The sequence below is a fragment of the Tyto alba genome, unplaced genomic scaffold (genome assembly GCF_018691265.1).
Source record: "Tyto alba isolate M040663 unplaced genomic scaffold, T.alba_DEE_v4.0 Super-Scaffold_5, whole genome shotgun sequence".
Taxonomy (NCBI): domain Eukaryota; kingdom Metazoa; phylum Chordata; class Aves; order Strigiformes; family Tytonidae; genus Tyto; species Tyto alba.
The window spans coordinates 22,311,044-22,330,381 of record NW_024881326.1 but is presented as its reverse complement, the minus strand read 5'-3'; the positions used below and the strand labels follow the sequence as shown (position 1 = coordinate 22,330,381).

The window sequence follows — 19,338 nt, the reverse complement described above, 5'->3', positions numbered from 1 at the left end:
TATGTCAGCACCAAAGAGGTGCTTCAAGACCTCTGACATTTCTTAAAATATGCATGGCGACAGACTCAAACTCAGCTGATAAGTATCACCCCATCCCAGATACACCAGCCAGCAGACACAAAAGCCATCCTCTCCCTGGAACAACAGGGTTCTCCAGCCTGAAAACCTGTTTTAACCAATAGGCTACAGCAAGGACAGGCTGTAAAGGTTTCTCTGAACTACCTGCTCTGCAAACACCCATCTCCCACAGGCTTCCCTCCCTACTTGAAGAAAAGCAAATCATTCCTGATGTTAGTATAAAACAGCATTAATCTGAAAAACAAGTGACAGGGCTGTGACATTAGCACAACTCTCTGCTGGGACAACTGCAGTGAAATGGGTCTCAGCCCCAGGCATAAAAATATATTAAGGTCACCTTCCCCAGTTTTAGCCCACCAGTACAATGCATCTAGTCCAGGGGAGTCAACTAGCCTCTTGCTACAGCATGGAAGAACTCCAGCATCCTCACCCCAGTGTAAAACAGCTATCCAAAATAAGATCCATTGGAATTGAGCCACTCGGGACTTCTGGGATGTGCGTGAATTAACTGGTCAAATAACCACCTGGTGGTAAAACCCTTCTCACTCGGTGCCCTGAATCTCACAGCTCCTCGGTTGTCAGAGGAAAGGGGAGCCACAGCTTGCAAGGAGATGCAGAGGTAGCATCAGACATCCCTCTGGAAGATGCAGCACGAACAGCCACCTGAGCAAAAGCACGGGGCTGGGGCCTCTGTGAGCAAACACGAAAGAAGGACGGAGCAGCGCGCCGCCGATTCACTTGCTGTAACTTACAATTGGCTGTAGCTGCGCGCCCGGTAGCATGAACTGCATTTGCTGAGCAAACATGGCTGCGGCGGTCTTCTGCTGGATCAGGTTGTTGCGTCCATTTATTTCAAGTTGTGTTTTTAAGTGCGGGGGAGGGTGGAGATATTTGCAGTTCTCTCGGGTACACCGGCCCTAAAAAACATAATGAAACAGCACTTCAGTGAATGTAACACTCAGGGCAGCCAGAAAAAATTTAATTAAGGATTGTTTGGGTTACTGTAACACCACAATCAGTTAGGCAGAGGCAGTTTGGTAACTGCTGTGCCTCTTTTGTGATTTTTCTATAGAAGTGCAATACTTCGGTGAAGAGAAGAGCAACATGACTTCTCCTGCTGTAACACTAACTGGATACTGTCAAGCTAAACCCAAAAGTTAGGCTTTCTGATGTTAAAATGATTGCTGCAAAAAAAGAAAAAAGTCTAACACAAATACCGGTATTTTCAAAAGTTAGTGGCAACAGCTCCAGAAGCAACAAGAAAAATTCCCCGCTTTCTTCTGTGGGTTGTTTTTCAACTCCCTCCCAGCACCAGAACACTTAATTGGCCCTGACAACCAGACAGCGAGAAACAAAACTGTCTCCACCACTTCCCCAGCTGCACTGGGCAAAACATTAAGATGACAGCTATGTAAAGCAGCACCTCTGATCTTCAACATGCATGTAGTGAGATGCTGAGAACTGGTAGGCACAACTGGAGGAAGAATTGAAACAATTTCCTCTTCACACTCTCATCTGTCAAAAGCCACAGTATGCTGCATCACTGACCACTTCCTCCCTCACCCTCCCAGTTAAACAGAAGCACTAGGGAAGCCAGCGGCTCCTAAAATGCAAAGGATCACTAATGTTACAGATCACCTCAAATCAACCAAGACTGTAATTTAAAAAAAAAAAAAAAAAGATGTATAAACCGTGCCTTGCTTTAATAGTGTTTGCAAGTATTTATGAAGATAAATACCAAGTCCACTGAACATAGAAAACTAATAAAGAATTTTGTCATCAAGATGAAATAATTCTTGGAAATATTTTTCCCTCCCCCCCCCTTCTCTGTGTACTCGCTCCTCAAGAAAGAGAGGCATACAGAATACAAGAAACATTTTATGCAACTTTATGCATAAGTTTTATAAATAACTTATGGTGAATTTTTTTGAGGAAGTAATTCTACTGTAGCTATTCGGAGCCTAATAAAACAAGTCCAGGCCTGGGGACCACAGAGCTGTTACATGACAGATAACTAATAATTGTTCCGGCAGCAGCAAAGGAGCAGGATCATCCATTACCCAGCCCGTCCCTGGCACTCTTATCAAGGGCTGGACACCGAGCTCTCAGTCTCAGTGTAATTAAGTTTGCTTTCAAAAAAGGGGGACGTCGGGTGACCCCACATACCTGTTCCTGTCGGCAGGATCACACACGGCAGAGCTGTAACCCCACAACCAGGTCCACACGGCTACACCCATTACACACCACTGCACCCAAGGTACACACTGGTGGAAACCCACTGGGATGGGCCCCTGCCTGCATCCAGGATGCTCCCCTGGGGATTTTTAAGATCTGTCTCTGCCTGTACAAATGTATGGGTGGAATCACTGGACAGCCTGGGTACCACTTCACAAAGTCGACACAGTGACCCAGCTGCAGGGGCTGCTTTTGAGCCCCCAGCCAGGCTCCTCGGCGTGCCAAGAGAGAGGCAGGTCACTGAAGAGCAGCCAAAGATCTGCAAGCTTTATGCATGCTTTCCTCTGTGCCCTTCCCTGCTGGGGATAATGGTTTCACTGGGGAAAGGGCTGCAGAGCCCGTCTGTGGCGTGAAAGGGGCTGTACGACAGAGTGTCATGAGAAGCAGGCTTCCCTCTTATCTGCTCCAAGGAGATCAGTGTTAAACAAAACTCCTGGCTCCCTGCTGTTATTTAGAGACAAATAACTCAATGCAAGAAGAGATGGGATAAACCCGATGGGGAGGCAAAAACACTTTCAAACTTCAGCAGCCTGCTTTTGCAGAGTGAAACTCGCTGCCTCGCTCCTAGATGAGCCCTGTAGCTCCCAACGACCAACTCAAAAAGAAAGAGGCTTGTTAATGCTTTGGCTTCTCAGAAACTCAACAGCCCCAGATCCCCAGCAGCAAGTTAATTGCTCATAGGCTCCGAGGATATGAATCTTCATCACCAGACACTTTCCTACATCTGCGTAACGTGAGGGGAAAATGGCACCGTGCAGCCAGCCAGTCCTCAGACAACCCAGCATTACCACAAGGTAAATAAATACCTGCATTAATTGGGAAGGAGAAGGAGAGTCATCAGCACTAGATACGTCTGGATTATCCCTTTCAGGGCATCTTCCCAGCTGCACGGGACCAGGTCCCTCCACAGCCCTTTCCCTCACCTGGGGCCCAACGAGAGCCCAGCATTCAGGTGTTCCACCTCCACAACTTCTGGGGGGCTGCTCAGGCTGCTGCAGAGCAGGAGCAGATGCCACAGAGCTGCAGGCTGTCAATGGCCAGGCAGCTGCTCTATCCTCAGCTCCAGCCTTCGAGGGCTTACACATCAGCCTTAGAAATTCCTCCTGGTTGAAACTCGGCACAAGTGTTTTGGGTTGGGAAAACACTAATTTCTACCAAATTTGGAATAAAGCTGTATAGATGGTTCTACACTGTAGGAATGGAGAAGATGAAAAAGCTGCTATTTTTGTAAACAATACTTACAGGGCCATCTTCAACTCAAAAAGGGCTTTGCTATTCCAACTGAAATTTTGTATGTCATTGATACCAGTCACCCCAGCTTGGTGTGAAGCTTTGTTCTACTTTTTTCTCAAAACAGTTTGTTTAATTCCAACAGGGGGTTCTACAAACAGAATGTTTTTATTGAAAAAAAAAAAAATACCAAAACCAAAACAACCCAACCCAACCAACCAAAAAAAAAAAAAAACAACCAAACCAAAAAAAAACAAAACCAAACAAACAAAAAAAACCCCAACATACAGCACAAAGCCTTGATCCTGAAGACAGAGCTGTGACCAGCAATCAGTGCCCGCACAGAGTGCTACTGATTTCCGTGAGCACATCTATTTGCAGGGAACTGAGCTGTGCAGATGCTGCTGCAGAGCGAAGGCTGTGAAGTGCAAGATGGCTGTCAGGCCTTCCAGGGCTGCAGGAAGAGTAAATGAATCACCGCTGAACTCCGATTGAAAACCACACCTTCAGCCTAGCTCCTCCTCACCATCATTTTGATCCTGAGCACCACAAACCACTGCGTTTCACCAGGACAGGTTAGAAGCTGCTGCTGAGTCAGGTCACCCTCTCCAACACCACAGCAGGTTCTTCATCTCTCAGACAATGAATTTTAGTAACTGGTGATGTGAGTGAGAGTGATATAAAATGTTCCCAGTTTAGACATCCAGCTCCGAAACAACTTTCAAGATGTCTAGCTCTAAAGTGCTGGGCACCTCTAGCATACTCTGAATTCCAGCACTGGTAGGGGTGATCCCTTCTTCTACACTTCCATCACAACACCCACAGTTCTCAGTATTTCTCAGCACCCCGTATGCTCTTCAAGACCTATTTCAGCCATCAGAAGGACAGAGAAACTGCCATTATTCACTTCTCAGTACCAGCTGCAACACAGCAGGGAAAACAACAGGGAACTGGTAGCAAATCTGCCGTGTGGATACAGGGCTGGGGACAAATAAGGACAACTCCATTTTATACCTGGCTGGCCTAGGAATACAATATGAGAAAATACAACAGGAGTCAGGCCCCTAAGTTTCAGATGACCATCTTTATGCTAAAAGGTGCAGTTTTGCTGCAGTGACACGCCGTGGCTCCAGCACACTGAGTGCTCAGCACAGGGCAGGGGACAGTCCCAGTGCCCTTCACAGAGACCTGCTGAGACGCTCTCCACGCTGAGCACTGCACCAAAAAGCACCACCCCAGCACTTGCAGCGGGTCGCTGCATGCGTCGGGAAGGAGCAGGGTGCTCAAACTGACCTGTGTCAGCAAACAGCGCGCTCTGAGCCTGCTGGGACCAGTGCCACCGTCCTGCTGTAACTGGAGAAGTTTGTCACTGTTAATTTAGGATGAGTACTGACTCCAGGGAAGGCGCATTCCCACCCTGTCCCTGGTGGCACGTGAGCCTGCAGCCAGGGAATCACCACCCAGCAACAGACTCTGCTGCTGGCCTTGGTAACATGCTAAATATAGCTGTATTTTCTGGCTCCTTGCAAAATGGAAGGAGTCAGAGGGACCATATTCATCAGCTTCTTTGCCAACTTCAGCCAGGAGGGAAAAGCATATGGAGTGCACTTCACAAGTCTTGAAAAATTGATATTAAAAATAAATCATTAAAAGATTTTATAAGAGTATCTTCTCCCCCTTTCTTCTCACACACTCCCCCACCCTTACAGTAGGCTGCTGGCATGTGATTGACTCTGTGTTGCCAACTTAAAGTCATGCTGTGATGGTGCATACTGTAAGTGGCTGGCATCTGACACCAGCTAACATGACAGCAGCTTGCAGTGCAACAAAGCCAGCGGTTTCAAGTGCAGCACTGATGGCAGCACACTTAAACCCAGTAGAAAAACCTGCATTACACCTGGCTGCTTGGAGTCCGCCGGGCTGCACCTTGTCATCTGCGTCCTAGCTCAGAGGGATGCAAATAAGAGGACGCTGGGTACTGCACCAGGCTGGATGAACCTACCCCTAAGCATGCTGCACGAATTCTCTTCTCCTGGCTGTTGAAGCGGAGCTGGGCTGTGCTGCAGAAACAAGACTTCCAGCACAAACCCAAGGCTTGCTCACGTTTGCACCAGTAATGCAGTTTGTTACAGTCTCTTTAATCCTGGACACCAGTGAGGGGTTCCAGAGCAAACACATGCTTTTGATTTTAATGACTGCACTGTATGTCCCGTCAATCACCAGCAGCTCTTATCTGAAAATCTTTAAGCTAATGTTGCTTTTCACACACTGGAGGCTGCAGTAGGCTTGTGCCCCGACTGTGCTGTCTTTTCCACAGACACTGATGACATGTGCGATGACTGACAGCAAAAAGAATGAGAAGAGACCAGACAGGAAAGGATTTCCATGTTTTGCACAAAACCAGGCACCAAAACACAGCTTGTCTACATAACTTTTCCCTGCATGAAGCAGCAGATTTCCACCCCCCCAGGAGGAACTCAGTGGGGAGGCACATTTAGAGACGTGCTGGCCCCGCTTACTCAGTGCCTGTCGCTCCAGCACTGAGGCACAAAATGCTCTCTCTCTGCTTTCCATCCCACTCAGCACATGCACACAGAGGCCTCCTCCTGGCCGGGGATCCTCGCTCCTGCCAGAGCCTTGGCATGGCTTTCACATACCCAACACAACCTCAGCCACCACGGTGTGTGCCCCCGCATCTGGAGGGCGGGCAGAGACCAGGCTGCAGAACTGCCCACAAAGCGGGAATTGCCCCGCAGCAGCGGGAGGCAGGAGGGGGGAGCTCTGGGCTCCGTCCCTGGGTCTGTGCAGCACAGCTAAGAACATGTACTGAGCAGCAGATGCTGCTCCGGGTCTACCCCTACTGCCATCTGCTCTCTTAAGAAAAGAGATACCAGGAGGCAGACTTGGTAGCGAGCAATGTCCAAGCTCCAAGTCCCTCGCCCACCCTATATGGGTCTCGCAGCTTCAAAGTTACCCTTTCCAGGAAAGGAAACCACCAGGGTGTTGGGAACACTGTCCATCCACCTCTCCAACTCATGGGCTTTGTGCTCGCTAAGGTTTGCCCCTAAGCAATTTGCTGAGCAACTGCCATGCTGGCTGGATTACCCGTCCCATCCTGCTGTCCCCAGTGCGTTGCATCACACTCCTCTTTCCGCCAAGGTAGAGCGAGCGCTGTGCTGTAGGGATGGCTGTCCATCTCACTGCTGGAGCAGACACCACCTGCTCGGCAAACAATGTCAAATAGCGTGGAAATAGCATGTTTTCAACTGGAAAACAACGGAGGCTGGAGCCTGATCATTAGCTAGTGTTACACCTTACAGATAGTTGTTCATGCAGCCAAGCTGTCACTCGCTGCAATTCAAAGCCTAGCTCTGTACATACCTTATCTGCAAATCCTTTCTACAGGCTAATGAAATGTTAAGACTTATGCTGCCAACCGAGCCAGTGAGAAATACAACCTTGCAACCTCCCTTGAACATTGACCCTGGCACAGTACATCAGATAACTTCTGCTTAATAGCAATGTTTTTCTCCCTGCATTGCTGGAGCAGCTCACTTTTACAGAGAGGTTTTAAAGTACAATTATGTACAAAGCACTCCCCAGATGTGCTCTCAAGGAAGGCTGTTAGCCCACCTACAAGGATCCTAAAAAGCAGATCTAAAAGGATGTAGAGAAGTGACACATCACCCCTAGGCCTACACAGATCAACTTCACCTATTTTGTTTGTACCTATTACTTGTGTATTTCCCAGACAAGGGACTCCAACACATCACTCTCCCGGCAGCTGTAAGGCTTTTCTTGATTCTCAGCTGCAGTTTTGCTCGACCTGCAACCAAAGCCTAAAACTTGTCTTACCCCAGAGGGCCAGAACAGGAATTATTCCCTTCCTCTGAGGAAGGGCCCATACTTAAATGCTGCAGACACACCTATCCGCCTTCCCCAAACCTCTCTGCTCTAGGCAAGCAATGCTCTTTCAGCTTCGTGAGCGTGGTCCCCGAGCCTTTCGTTAGGCTGCTCCCCCCGTCAGCCTGCACCCTTGCCGCCGTGTGCGTGCACTGGGCACTGTGCTCAAGGCTAAACCCTTACCAGTGCTGTGCAGGGATAAAGATTTTTTTCACGTCCTGCAGATGACACTGCTGCTTATACATCCTGCGTGACATTTTTTTTTTTCCTTCTAACAACGTTAACTTTTTTGATTCGCTCTCAATAAGCTTTTTCCAGAACTACTGCCTACCCAGCATCCTGTATCATGCAGCTGATTCACTTAAACGCAGTATTTTGTACTGCTTTTATTGAACTCACACCCCCTTTTTATGGACTATTTTTCCAACCTGTCAAGACTGCAACTCCACATCTGGCTCCCTAAAGTGCCTGTAGTTCCTCCCAGCTCAGAGCACCCTACCAATTTAACAAGCATACTCTCTATTCCACCATTCAAGTCATCAGAACAAAACAAAACTGAACAGTCTTACCAAGCACATCCTTCCAGACTGCCACTGAACTTGGTTTTCAAAGCTGTTGTGGCTTGTCACATAAAAGTTTCTCCAATGATTTGTTCCCTGCCTTGTTTGGAAACTGTTTTGTGCCACGTCAGTGACTCCCAAATCAACTGCTAGCACTCCATCTCTCTGAAGCAACCCATCTCAAAGGTTTCCAGTTCTACTGCTTTTTCTGCTCCTCTCTGGACACCTGTAGGGATGCTGGAGGGTTAGTGCTCTGTGAAAGCACTTGCCATTGAGCAGGCATTTGCACACAGTGTTGTGTACAAAGAAGCTGGTGGTCTGAAGTTACTTGTAACAGCAATTAAAACAAAACAAAACAGCACAGCTAGTTGCTGATATTTTTCAAATGCAGGTGTAACACCCATTTACAGAGAGCCCAAAGACTGCTGTTATAGCGTGGATCCTGCTGTGAACAGATCATAGCTGAAACTTAAAAGCAAAACTTATCTTCTAGTTAGCATTACCAGATGGCAATCAGCCTCGAAGGGAAGGGAAGCAATGCAGACTTTCTATCATACAGAAGTTTCAATTTCAATGCATGTGGATAAAAGTGCTAGAGTTAGGTTAATCTGGTAGCTCCCAGGTATGGATGATATAGAACCTGTGAAATGCATGCTCTAGCTAGGAACAAGTACGGTTCATGAATACATAATCTGCTGGAAATAGAATTCAAACAGCCCATGGAAAGCACAAACTACAGTTTTGCAACATCTCTAGGATGAGCTTTGCCTAACTTCACTGCACTTCCCACCTCTGGGTCCAAAGAGCCACCTCCCTGAGCCTGCAGAGACAGATAAGAAAACTTCTAAAAAAACCACCCCAGATGTTATTTTGGTGCAACTCAGCTCCCCTGCAGCCGCTCGGAAAACCTCTTCAGATTTTATACTGTTTTAAACAATGGTCTGAGCTGCAGCAGCAGCGTGCCAGCTCTGACCCAGGGCTGCTCAGGCGAACAGGGACATGCCTTTTGTCCGGGTACAAGAGTCAGACCTGCCTTCCCACACAAGCTTCAGTGGAAAAACCTGAATATCTATCGCAAGCTCCCAGGGCTACCAACACTCCCAGCACTCTCAAGGTAGCCTCAGCTTGCCACTGAAACAGCGACTGAATTTCATGTCTTCAATGAATGTCAGGTCAAGCCCTTTCTGAGCAAGCCTAGACTTGATTTTGACTGGAATGAGTGAACCTTGATGTTTTGCAAGATTTCAAATGAAAGCAGGTGACATTCCGCAGCTACAACAAGAGTTTTGGGTCCTTTTGAACGGAGAACTCAAACTGAGCTCAGTGGCACGTGCGAGTGCAAGGCAGCTAGAAAGCCCTCGGAGCAAAGCAAGCAGACGCGCTGTGTTCGCCCCACTGAAGTGGGGCTGGCACGTATTGCACCGGCCCAGGCTGCCCAGTTCTCCTCTCCCTGCAGCTGTGGGGCAAAGCCCTGGGAGGCCAACCAGAAGGAAACAGGTAACTGCAGGTGTGTGGGCTTAAAAAAAAAGCGAAGCTATATTCCTCTGCAACTTTAAAAAAGCAGGTCAGACAAACACAGCCACTTCAGTCCAGGTAGGGTCTAACCCCCTTCCCATTCAGTGAGTTAGAAAAACGCAGAAGGAATGGGAAGCAGAGACAAAAATGTGTGGCTCTAGGACACTGGTGCTGCTCTTCAGCCTCCCCATCTCACCCGTGTGACTCCTCTGCTGGGATATTTTTGCTTTACAGGGAGATGGAAGGAAGGACAGGAGGAAGAAAAACGTCAGCATCATTTTTGCAAATGTATTTGAGTCCAGACAAAAGCTGCCAACAGCCAGCTGAGGGGACTGCTGAACAAACACTGCTAGAGACCTGTAACACCTCCATCTCTTTGTCATTCCAGCCTGTGTCTATGAAAGCCAACCTCTATCACAGACACAAACCAGGGCTGAAGAGGCTGTGCCCCTATGTGCCACTGGCTCAGGGGAATACGCTGTGCTGAAGCCCTTTCCCCCATCACAGGACCGGAAAGCAAGCTGTCCCTTGCCACCAGACACACACCCGCTGTGGCATGTGGCCAAGCTGAAGGGCTTTGGTCATCTACCTATTGTACAACTGGACAGGTTGCCATCGATAGGCATGTCAGGAACAGAAGCACTTTGCCCAAGTAGGGGACATGCTTCCCATCGTGTGGCACAAAACAGTTTAGCAGCCAAATAATTTCACCAGTATATTAAAAAAAAAAAAAAAAAAAAAAAGGCAAAAAAAAAGCAGGCAGTATATTGAGCACACAACATTGCTTCACTCGCGCCAGGGTAAGAGTCATCAGATGCAAATGCTGGGAACAAACATGCACAGTGTGGACAAATCCTCCTGCAGATGCCAGTCCTTTCAAATAAAGTGTATAAAACTGCAAAGCGCTTGGACAGGGGGTTTCTCAATATCAGATGCACTCTGCTGGGATTCAAACATGCTTATCTAGGACTCTTACAAAGTCTGCAGCCTCAAAACGTTTGTCAAGCTTGTTTTTGTTATACAGCTCAAACCAGAGCAGGAGAGAAAAACACAGCAGAGACAGCAGTGTTTCCAAATCTTCTCATCTCCCTTTTTGGTATCACCTTAACCAGTGACAGTTACTCACAGCTACTGCCAATAACTTCAAACCCCTGAACCCAGCAGGCAAATCCAGCTCCACACAGAAAAGATGGTCGTTAGCATGGAGCTCAAATATTTAAACAAGTACCATCACCCTGGCATTTTTTAAAATTTTAATTAGAAACAGGGGGGCACATGCAACTATTCTATTCCAACAGACTCTAAGCAGCCACAGGCACCAGCCTAAACTCCCAAATCCTCATTCACCTGGCAATTAGGGAAGCCGAGAGCTGCTGTGAGTGAAGTTTTACTTTTGCACATTGCTGAATACAGCAATGTTCTGCTGAATTTCCCCAGGACAGCACAAAGAGGTCGTGGCTGTCCTCCTGCTTTCACGCAGGATTTTCATTCCAAGCTGTTTGTTATACTTGAAGGTTTCTACAAACTCAGAGCAGTTATTTTGTCGGGGAAAAGCCCTGTAGCTCCTTCATTATATTTTTACATCTTGACAACTCTTTCCAGCTCTGTTCTCCTGCCAAGCTCTCTTCATTCCGGCCAATGGTATGCTCTGTTATGCTCAATGAAAAACGTGTATTGATTTTAACGTTTTTGGTTTGTGGAACATTTTTGCTTGCTCCAAGCAATGGACAGTGTTTACCAAGTCCAAGAAATATATATTAAAAGAGTATGGCACTGTCAAAGTATATTTTTTATGAGCTGTAGAGCCACAGAGCAGAAAAACATGTTTATCTGAGAGATTACTACTTGCAATGAACAGCAATCTCATTCCACAAAAGAGAGGAATAAAGACTTCATCGAGCTCTTTTCTTTTGTATCCGCTGATACATTTTGATTAGGCTACATTTTGCGAACCGTATCAGTCTGTTACCACCACATATTTGAAATGAGATTAAAACAGAATAGAAGTATCATCCATTTAGAGTTCTGAACTGATCATTTTTAATGTCTTACAAGTATTATTCCACTACTTGCCCAGGTTCAGGAATGTTAAAAGCACAATAAAATAGGTTTCTTTATTACAGTATCAAATACAAGCTCTCTCCAAGTGAAATGAGCTTTTACAGACATCCCCGGCCACAGACCTGCTCAAGTAACTGGTCGATAACAATTACGAAGGAAGGCATTTAGTGCCCGGTAAAGAGAGCACATTTAGGAGCATGTTTAGCCCTGGGATCACTGCATGTATTTAGAGTAGGAGGCAGAGCAGGTGACATCCTGCAATGTTAATATTCCTGTGGGTGAATGTTTCAAAGTGGGACTATTTGTAAGTAAAGAATTCAATTCTACCTGGAAGACAAAAATGCTGGCATGTCATTGATTTTCCTCCTGTAACAAATTACTAAAAAACCCTTGCCAGTCTCTGGAACAATATTGCACAAGTACTGTATCAAAAAAAAAAAAAAAACCCAAACAACAAAACACCACAAAACCCTGCAGGAAAAAAACAAAAACAAAACCAAAATAAAACATCTAATATGTCTTCCACCTTTCTTCTCCCGCAGTTCTGTCCCTCCCGACTGCTACTATACCAGGCCAGCTTCTGAAAATACTGGGTGTAGTTTCTCTTGTCCCTTAAACCACTTTTTCATTGCAAATCCTATAATTCAATTCTACAACTTTCACTGGCTGATTGAATCTGTCAAGGTCATATGGAAAGTTGATGCTTCTGACCTTCCTCTACCTACAGTGTCTGTTGAATATTACAATTGCAGCAGGCAAACCACACGTAGACAGAACCAAGCAAAGTACATTAAAGCCCAGGAGAATAAATGTTAAAGCACTGTGTTCATGAATACAAATATCGGACGCGTGACCACCTCCAGCAGCCTCGCTCCTTGAGTTTACACAAGGGAGAAGGCAAACAGGGAAGCAGAGAGATTGATAACTAAGTTTCTGACCCAAACCCTCCCTCCTGTCCTGTGGAGGATAAAGCCACGCTCAGAAAACCTCATTCTCACTGTGTTTGGGAAAGCAAAATGAAGCTGCAAATAAAAAGATTTGTGGGTGGCTGGGTTTGTTGTTTTTTTGTTGTTGTTTTTTTGGGCGGTTTTTGGGTTGGTTTTTTTTTTTTTTTTTAAGAACTTGGCAGAATATAACAATTTACCAACTGAGGATTAGCCCAATTTTTGTTTGTGTTGTTGCTCTGCTCAGAAAGCAACAGCTTAATGGGCACAAACAGATTCCTGTTTTTCGAAAAATAATGAAAAAACTTTAAAAAAAACAATATTAATTCCATCTGGGCTGACAATTCCCAGGGAGAATCTTCAGTCTGGAAAAAATAACTCTGCAGGATGTGCTTCAGCCTCAGCTGCTGAGGGGCTGCCAGGGGGAAAGGCAGCAGTGCCCCGAGCGGGGAAGGCTGCTGGCTGTGCTCTGCTAAGCATGCTGATGACTCCTGCTGGGGCACGCCACAGCACTGCCACCCCGGCTTGCCACTCTTCAGCTGGAAACACCAAGATATGTCGGACCAGGTCACGACGATCCCTCCGTGCATTAGCTTAAGCCACCAAAGGAGGTGACTGCAGGGGAGCAGGCAGATGCAGCGATGCAGGAGGGGGGTGCCCTCGGTTGGCACCACAACGCCCGGACATCAGTCAGAGCCTGGGGGTCTGATGTTCCAAGGCACAGGACACCTTCCTGCTCTTGGCTGAGCTGTGCCCAACAGCAGAGAGCAAAGCCAGATTCTCCCCGATGGCCAGCCCGCTGATGTCCCCAGCTCCTCTCCTGCTTGCCTCTGTCCCCTCGCTTGTCTCCCTTCACTGCTTCCCATTCACCTCCTCCCTGCTGCACACCGGAGCCCATCCCCTCCAGCCGCTTTCTCCCACAGCAGTGCCTCTCTGGCTACAGCGAGGTTCACCAAAGACTCGTGCTCCTGTTTCAGCCCCACGTGCCGGGCAGGTTTGTGCACAGCACCCCACCTCCCCTTCTCCTGGTAGCTCATCCGCAAAGCCGGAGCAATGGGCTGCGTGCTGCCAACTCCACATGCTCTCACTCATCCCTGGAGCAAGGACCCCAAATCTTTCTGGTCCATGCCAGGTCTCTGATTTCACGCCCATGTTATAATGAACTTGCTGCTGGTCAGAGGATTAAAGGTGCAGACACAAAAAGCACCTTCAAGAGAGCTCTTGCAGCCTGCTAAGCACAGCAGGCAAGGACCACACATCTCACACCGGCCCTGGCTTCCAAACAGGACATCCAGGCCAAGTGAGATTGAATCATTGCCCTCCAACGAGGAGGCAGCAAGGCTTGAAGAGAGAGGAAGAATGAAAAACAAAGAAAAGAAGAGAAAAAAAAAAGAAATCCTGCCTTGCCCTAAGCAAATATTCCACCTGGGTTAGCTTTTGCAGACTGATCTATTTTAGCGTGCTGTTTATTAACAGCCAGTAACATATGCACATTCAAGTCACAGAGGGGATTTTTCTTTTAAGAAAATACCTTCTAGAAGTGCTCTTTAAGCAATGCCTGGCACTAGAAAGCAGATATGTGACCAATCTTTGCCAGCATCTCAAGTGAAAGGGAGGTTAAGGCAATGTAAATGTTTATTGGGAGTTGAGCCCATGAAGCAGCACAGTGAGCTTCAGCCGCAACAGGACAGGCCTTTTTCCATGGAGGTGAACACGATGGGCTCGCAATGCCAAAGATAATGCACTGCCATCTCTACGAGCAAAAGGAGAATTTGGCAACAACACAGTTCTGGGCTAAAACTGCAAACAGTGAGACATATTTAACCACAGTTCACATGCACTAGTCACAAGTACCACGCAGGCAGGCAGCCTTAAGAGAATGCCAAATTCTGTGCCAACAGCTGAAAACCTGTTAATTTGTGATGGATTTATTAAAACAGCCTCACCCAGAGCAAAACTTCTACCTGTCCTAATTACAACACTCCTCACAGACCCCTGTTCCCCCAGTCTGTTATCCAGCCTCGAGAGGGTCTGTGCAGATTCACACTCCCTACCTCGCTCAGGGAAAGCAGATCCCTCCTCTTGTCCTTAACTGAGCACAGTCAAGTAATAAACCCTTCCCAGGACACAGTAAGTCAACAAGGAGGCCACAAGGCAGCCTGCCCACGGAGGCTTTCTGCTCACCCTGTACTCCACACTGACCTACAGACCCAGAATTCAGAGTCACTACGGTGCTGTACAGCCCAAAGACCCCACAAATCTACTAAGAGCAGTCCGTTTTCTCCACGCAGTGCCAGGAATGGGGATTAACTGATAATGCATTTTGTAGAAATCATGATTTCAGACGCTGAAAGGTTAATTCCCTGTAGCTGCTGATTAGATCTGTTCCCTCTCCTGTAACAAGAGCTGTAGGAGAGGACACTGAAAAGGTTGTAAGGCCTTATGAGGTGGATGTATCCACTTTCCCCTGCAGGATGCAACTTTTGCCTTGCCAGAAATCCTGACCTAAATTCTCCTGAGTGTCACTGGTGTAAGTGCCAGAACATCTAAAAAAGGAATATGTTGTGTGTGTGCGTGCATGTGTGTCTGTCCATCCGTCTGTCCCAGCAGACCAGCAGGAATGGAACTGATCAGGGCTTTCATTTCATTTGCTTGGGTTTTGGGAGTTTGTGTTTTTAACAACTGACAGATTCCTTTATTTAGGTTTGAGAGCATCAGAGAAAAGCTGGAGGAGGTAGAAGCAACTAAAACATATCCATGTGAACACGCTCGCTTATTCAGGCTTCAGTCACAAAAAGCAAACTGACCAAATTTCTGCGGGGTTCTTCTGCCCTTTCTGTATTACTGTTCTGCTTTCCAAACTCCTGCCCTCAACTTCCACTCTGAGCTGATTATCCTTGTCCTGGTCACTGATGCAATACAGACCAGCTGATGCTCAACCTTCTGTAGATGAGGAGGAATGCAAGGATCAGCTTTTAAAAGCTGTTTTCTATTAAGAAAGCAATCTCGACAACATGACTTCCTTAGGCAGGCGGGCAGATACCTGACCTCATGTATTTTGCTTCTGCCACTGACAAGAGATACCTTCAGACACAGCACAATCCTCTCCTAAAAGGACAAGAAAAAGACCTGTCACTACCCTGATGGGGTACAGCCAGGATGAGTCAGCTATGATGCACACATTCATTTGTTTTTAGGTGAGATAGGCCCATACTGCATTGGGCATGGGGAGATTTTTTTCTGTAAGGGAGAATGACCTTACCTGAGGACATCTGCAGCCTCTCCAGCCACCTGAGAGGAGTAGCTGCAAAGAAGCTCCGGTATCATTACCAAGTCTGGAATGTAGCATGACCAGTGAACACCTGAACACCCGGCTGGAAAAATGCTCTCACTCACTTAAACTGTGATAGAAGGACTTCTGATAGTGCCCTGGTGGAAATCCTTGTGCAAACTTTGGTACAAGTACTTCTGATACAAAGAAAGAAGGAATGTTAAGGGAAGTGCTAGCATTTTTCCTCTCGCTGGGCTAAACTCTGAAAGGATGCTTAAAATCATTCTCTGAGAATTAGCACAATCAAAACAACACAATTTTCAGTGGTGTTTCTGTCCTAGCTAATGTGAGTTCTATTCTGAGTAAAGACTTCTAAAGATTTTACATTACTGTGGACTCTTCAAAAAACCCATGCAGAGAAACACAAAACAACAACGAAAATCCTCTTAATTCAATCTGTGCTTTATTGCACAAGGCCACAGCAGGGGATTTTTAGTTGCGGGAATACAAATACTCATCGATGCTACAGCTCGGGGTCCTGCTCCAATTACTAACCAAACACAAAATGAGATGGTCCCAGCCTGAAGAGTTTTCAGTCCAAGTACACCAGACTTGGTGAAAAAACCTCAGGTGGCTAGGGGAAGCCTCAGCAACGCCGAGACTGCATGGCAGCCACTCTGTGCTGGGCTGCTGCTGCAGCTGCAATGCCCTTGATGCCTCCTCCCGGCAGCAGGCAGCCGGCCCTTCCCCTCTCCGCATCAGTAGCTAAAAGCCATCCTGCCCACTTGCCTCCCAGCCCCCAGGGGACTTTCTTCCACCCCTCAACTCTCCCAGTCGTGGTGCAGGAGCAGTTTGAGTGGGCTCCAGTGACAGAAGCATGACACAGAGCTCTAAGGGAGGCCGTGCTGGTGCTGTGGGCTAACCTAGCCAGCAGATGCTGATAAAGCCGGCAGCGATGGGTAGCAGGGGTCTTTGCTGCACCCCTAAGCTCCCCAGTCCCGCAGGAGAGCACCCTGGGGAGCTGCTCTGCTCCTCCCTGGAGTCACCCCCCACCTCCCTCCCTCGCAGTCCGTCCCTCGCAGCTCAGTGAAGGTTTCAGACATCCCTGTCCTGCTTTTATCAACCCTGATGGCTCTTCCTGCTCCCAGCACCTCCGAGTCACTCAGCCCGCTCGCCTCGCTCCAGCTCCCACCCTGCAGCACGCCACGGAGGCTTCACAGGCAACACGGCTGACACAGCGGGGAGCCAAAGTCTGCGGGGAGGTAACTGCGATGATTACTTCTTCATCTGCAAGTGCACCAGATGCACAGAGAAATAAAAATGACTGATGAAGCAACAGGAGAGGCAGAGGGCAAGAGACTTCCCGGGTTGCCTTAGTTCAGACGCCACACCTAACGACAGGGACAGAAAGGACAGGGGAGCTGCAGGAGGGCTTGGGGACAAATGAGACCGGAGGGGAGGAGGAAACAGAGCAGAAAGGAGAAACAGGACATAAGGCTGCAAGTCTTGCGCCGTGGGAGCGATATTTGGGAGGATTCCTGCAGAAAGCACCAGGTGCATCTTTAATGCCTTCCCCTACAGCATTTGGGAAGGAGCGGCATCCCCCTCCAAAGACAACTCTGTCTTCGAAATCTGCTGTTTTATGAAACAGGATTCCCTCATGGGGAGGAAAGCACTTTCCTTCCTACAGCTGACCTTGAACAACATCACCTCTGCCATATCTGGGTAACCTTCCAAGCTCCCCTTGAAGGCTCATCTACATGTCCAGCTTTCAACTCCCCTGGCTATTCAAGCAGTACTGCGTGGGCTGAAACATCCGACCCTGCAAGGCTCTTGCTTCCTCCTGCCGAATTCATCCAGCGCTTGGTATCCGCAGCACCGTGTGGAAGGGGCTCTGGGAGCAGACCCCACGCACTGCCCCCAGCACAGCACTTGCACGAGCCGACCAGGCGGGATCAAGCATCAGCTAACGCCAAGAAAGCAAGCTTTACTCACGCTCTGATCCTCCAGGAGCTGACAGCAAGAGGAAGAAACGCCTGTCAGCGGGATCGGCCAACGTGGTTGGGATTACACGCCGAGGTTTTGTTTTCAAACTTTGCTTGGTTGTGGTGGGGCTCTTTAAGGACCTAATCTCCGTGTGACTGCTCCCAGCACCAGCCGTGCCCCTGCGGATAATAAGGTCTTAGGGAAGCACCATCTAATGACGGCTGTGCTCTCAGGAGGGCTGGCTGCAGCTCCACCGTGTCTGTGCTGCCCCAGCCATCTCCTCCACCCCAGCTTTCCCAACTGCCCTCTGTTCGAGATCTGCTTTCTCTCATTAAGCACCCAGAGATGCTCACTCAAAGCAGAAAGAGACAAACAGAGCTAAAGCAAGACAGTTTAGGCTTGCGGTTTATACGCTCATCAGAAGTGGGTGTGGGTACTGCTGGGCAGAGATGTGGGCATCACTAATGCAACTCAGCTGATCCCAACACTCCTGTCTGTAGTGGTTGTTCTGGGGCTTTTTTTGATATCTGTGTAGGAGAGACCAGCTAAAAAAGTAAGTACTGTGTTAATGCAGAGAATGTTCAGATAAGTATGTTCAGAGGCATGATAAAACTCGGCGCACACCACTGACCAGTCATCTGACTGGGTGATACCATTCCCGTTCTGCAGGACTAGCTAAACTGCTCCTGGTTCCTATTCTTGGGACTGTTAACTGAAGCAGAATTTGCCTCCACCTTTTAATGGTGCTCTGTGCTCCTATCTCAGCAAGGGGTGGGGGCCAGCAGCATCCCCAGCATCCCTGCAGCAGGTGAGCTGGACCCAGTGGTGGGTCTTTCTCTCTACCGTGCAGCCAGATTAATACACAAAGTACTTTGTTTTAAACATCCACATTCCACTGCTGTAAAAGCAAAACCTCCCCAGAGCACAGGCTGTCACCTTTCAAACAAGGTCAGACACCGACCTCCTCCCCCACTGCCAATGACCTTATTAGCACTGATCATAGTTCTAATAATATCCTGCACTGTAAGCGGGCCATCTGCCGTAACATTTCACTACAAACTTGGGGAATTGCTTGGTTTGAGTACCCTCACGTCCCAGCAAGCCAATCATCCCCTCTCAGGAATATGCACCTTCCCCACAACTTTAAGCTAAACGGTGCAGAAAGGCACCTCCAGCTCAGTCCTCAAGCACGCAGAGAACTGCACAGAGCCATGCCCAGGTGCTGGCATCCAGCAAAAGAGGTAAAATAATACAGAGTTAGAGGTTAAAAATCCATCACTCCGGCATCACAGCCTCCAACTCCTCTGATGGTGGCGACACTGCGGAACCACGTCACCAAAACCCAAGTCCATGGCCACACACTAACCAGATGTTCAGAGTTAGAAGTAAAGCACCAAGGCTCCCAAGAGCAGAGATCAGCATTACTTTTGTGCCCTGTACTTTCTACTGCGTGGACAGCAGAAAGATTTTACTATCCTAACACATTAGCTATGGTTAAGCTGAATATTTTCACTGTCATTACAGGAGAGGGGGCTTTCATAACAGACAGGTAAGC

General features: G+C 47.9%; 1 protein-coding gene across 9 annotated transcripts in view; it reads right to left on the bottom strand.

Moving 5' to 3' along the window:
* LOC104365050 (muscleblind-like protein 3) overlaps positions 1 to 19,338 on the bottom strand; it is a 91,355-nt gene that overhangs the window by 28,225 nt on the left and 43,792 nt on the right. For all 9 annotated transcript variants that reach the window (XR_004407148.2, XR_004407149.2, XM_042807470.1 and 6 more), the window contains one exon: positions 831 to 995. Coding sequence is in view for 7 of the 9 variants with exons in the window: in XM_042807468.1 (XP_042663402.1) it covers positions 831 to 995 (165 nt within the window). In the remaining 2 variants the exon portion in view is untranslated. The remainder of the gene's footprint in view (positions 1 to 830; positions 996 to 19,338) is intronic.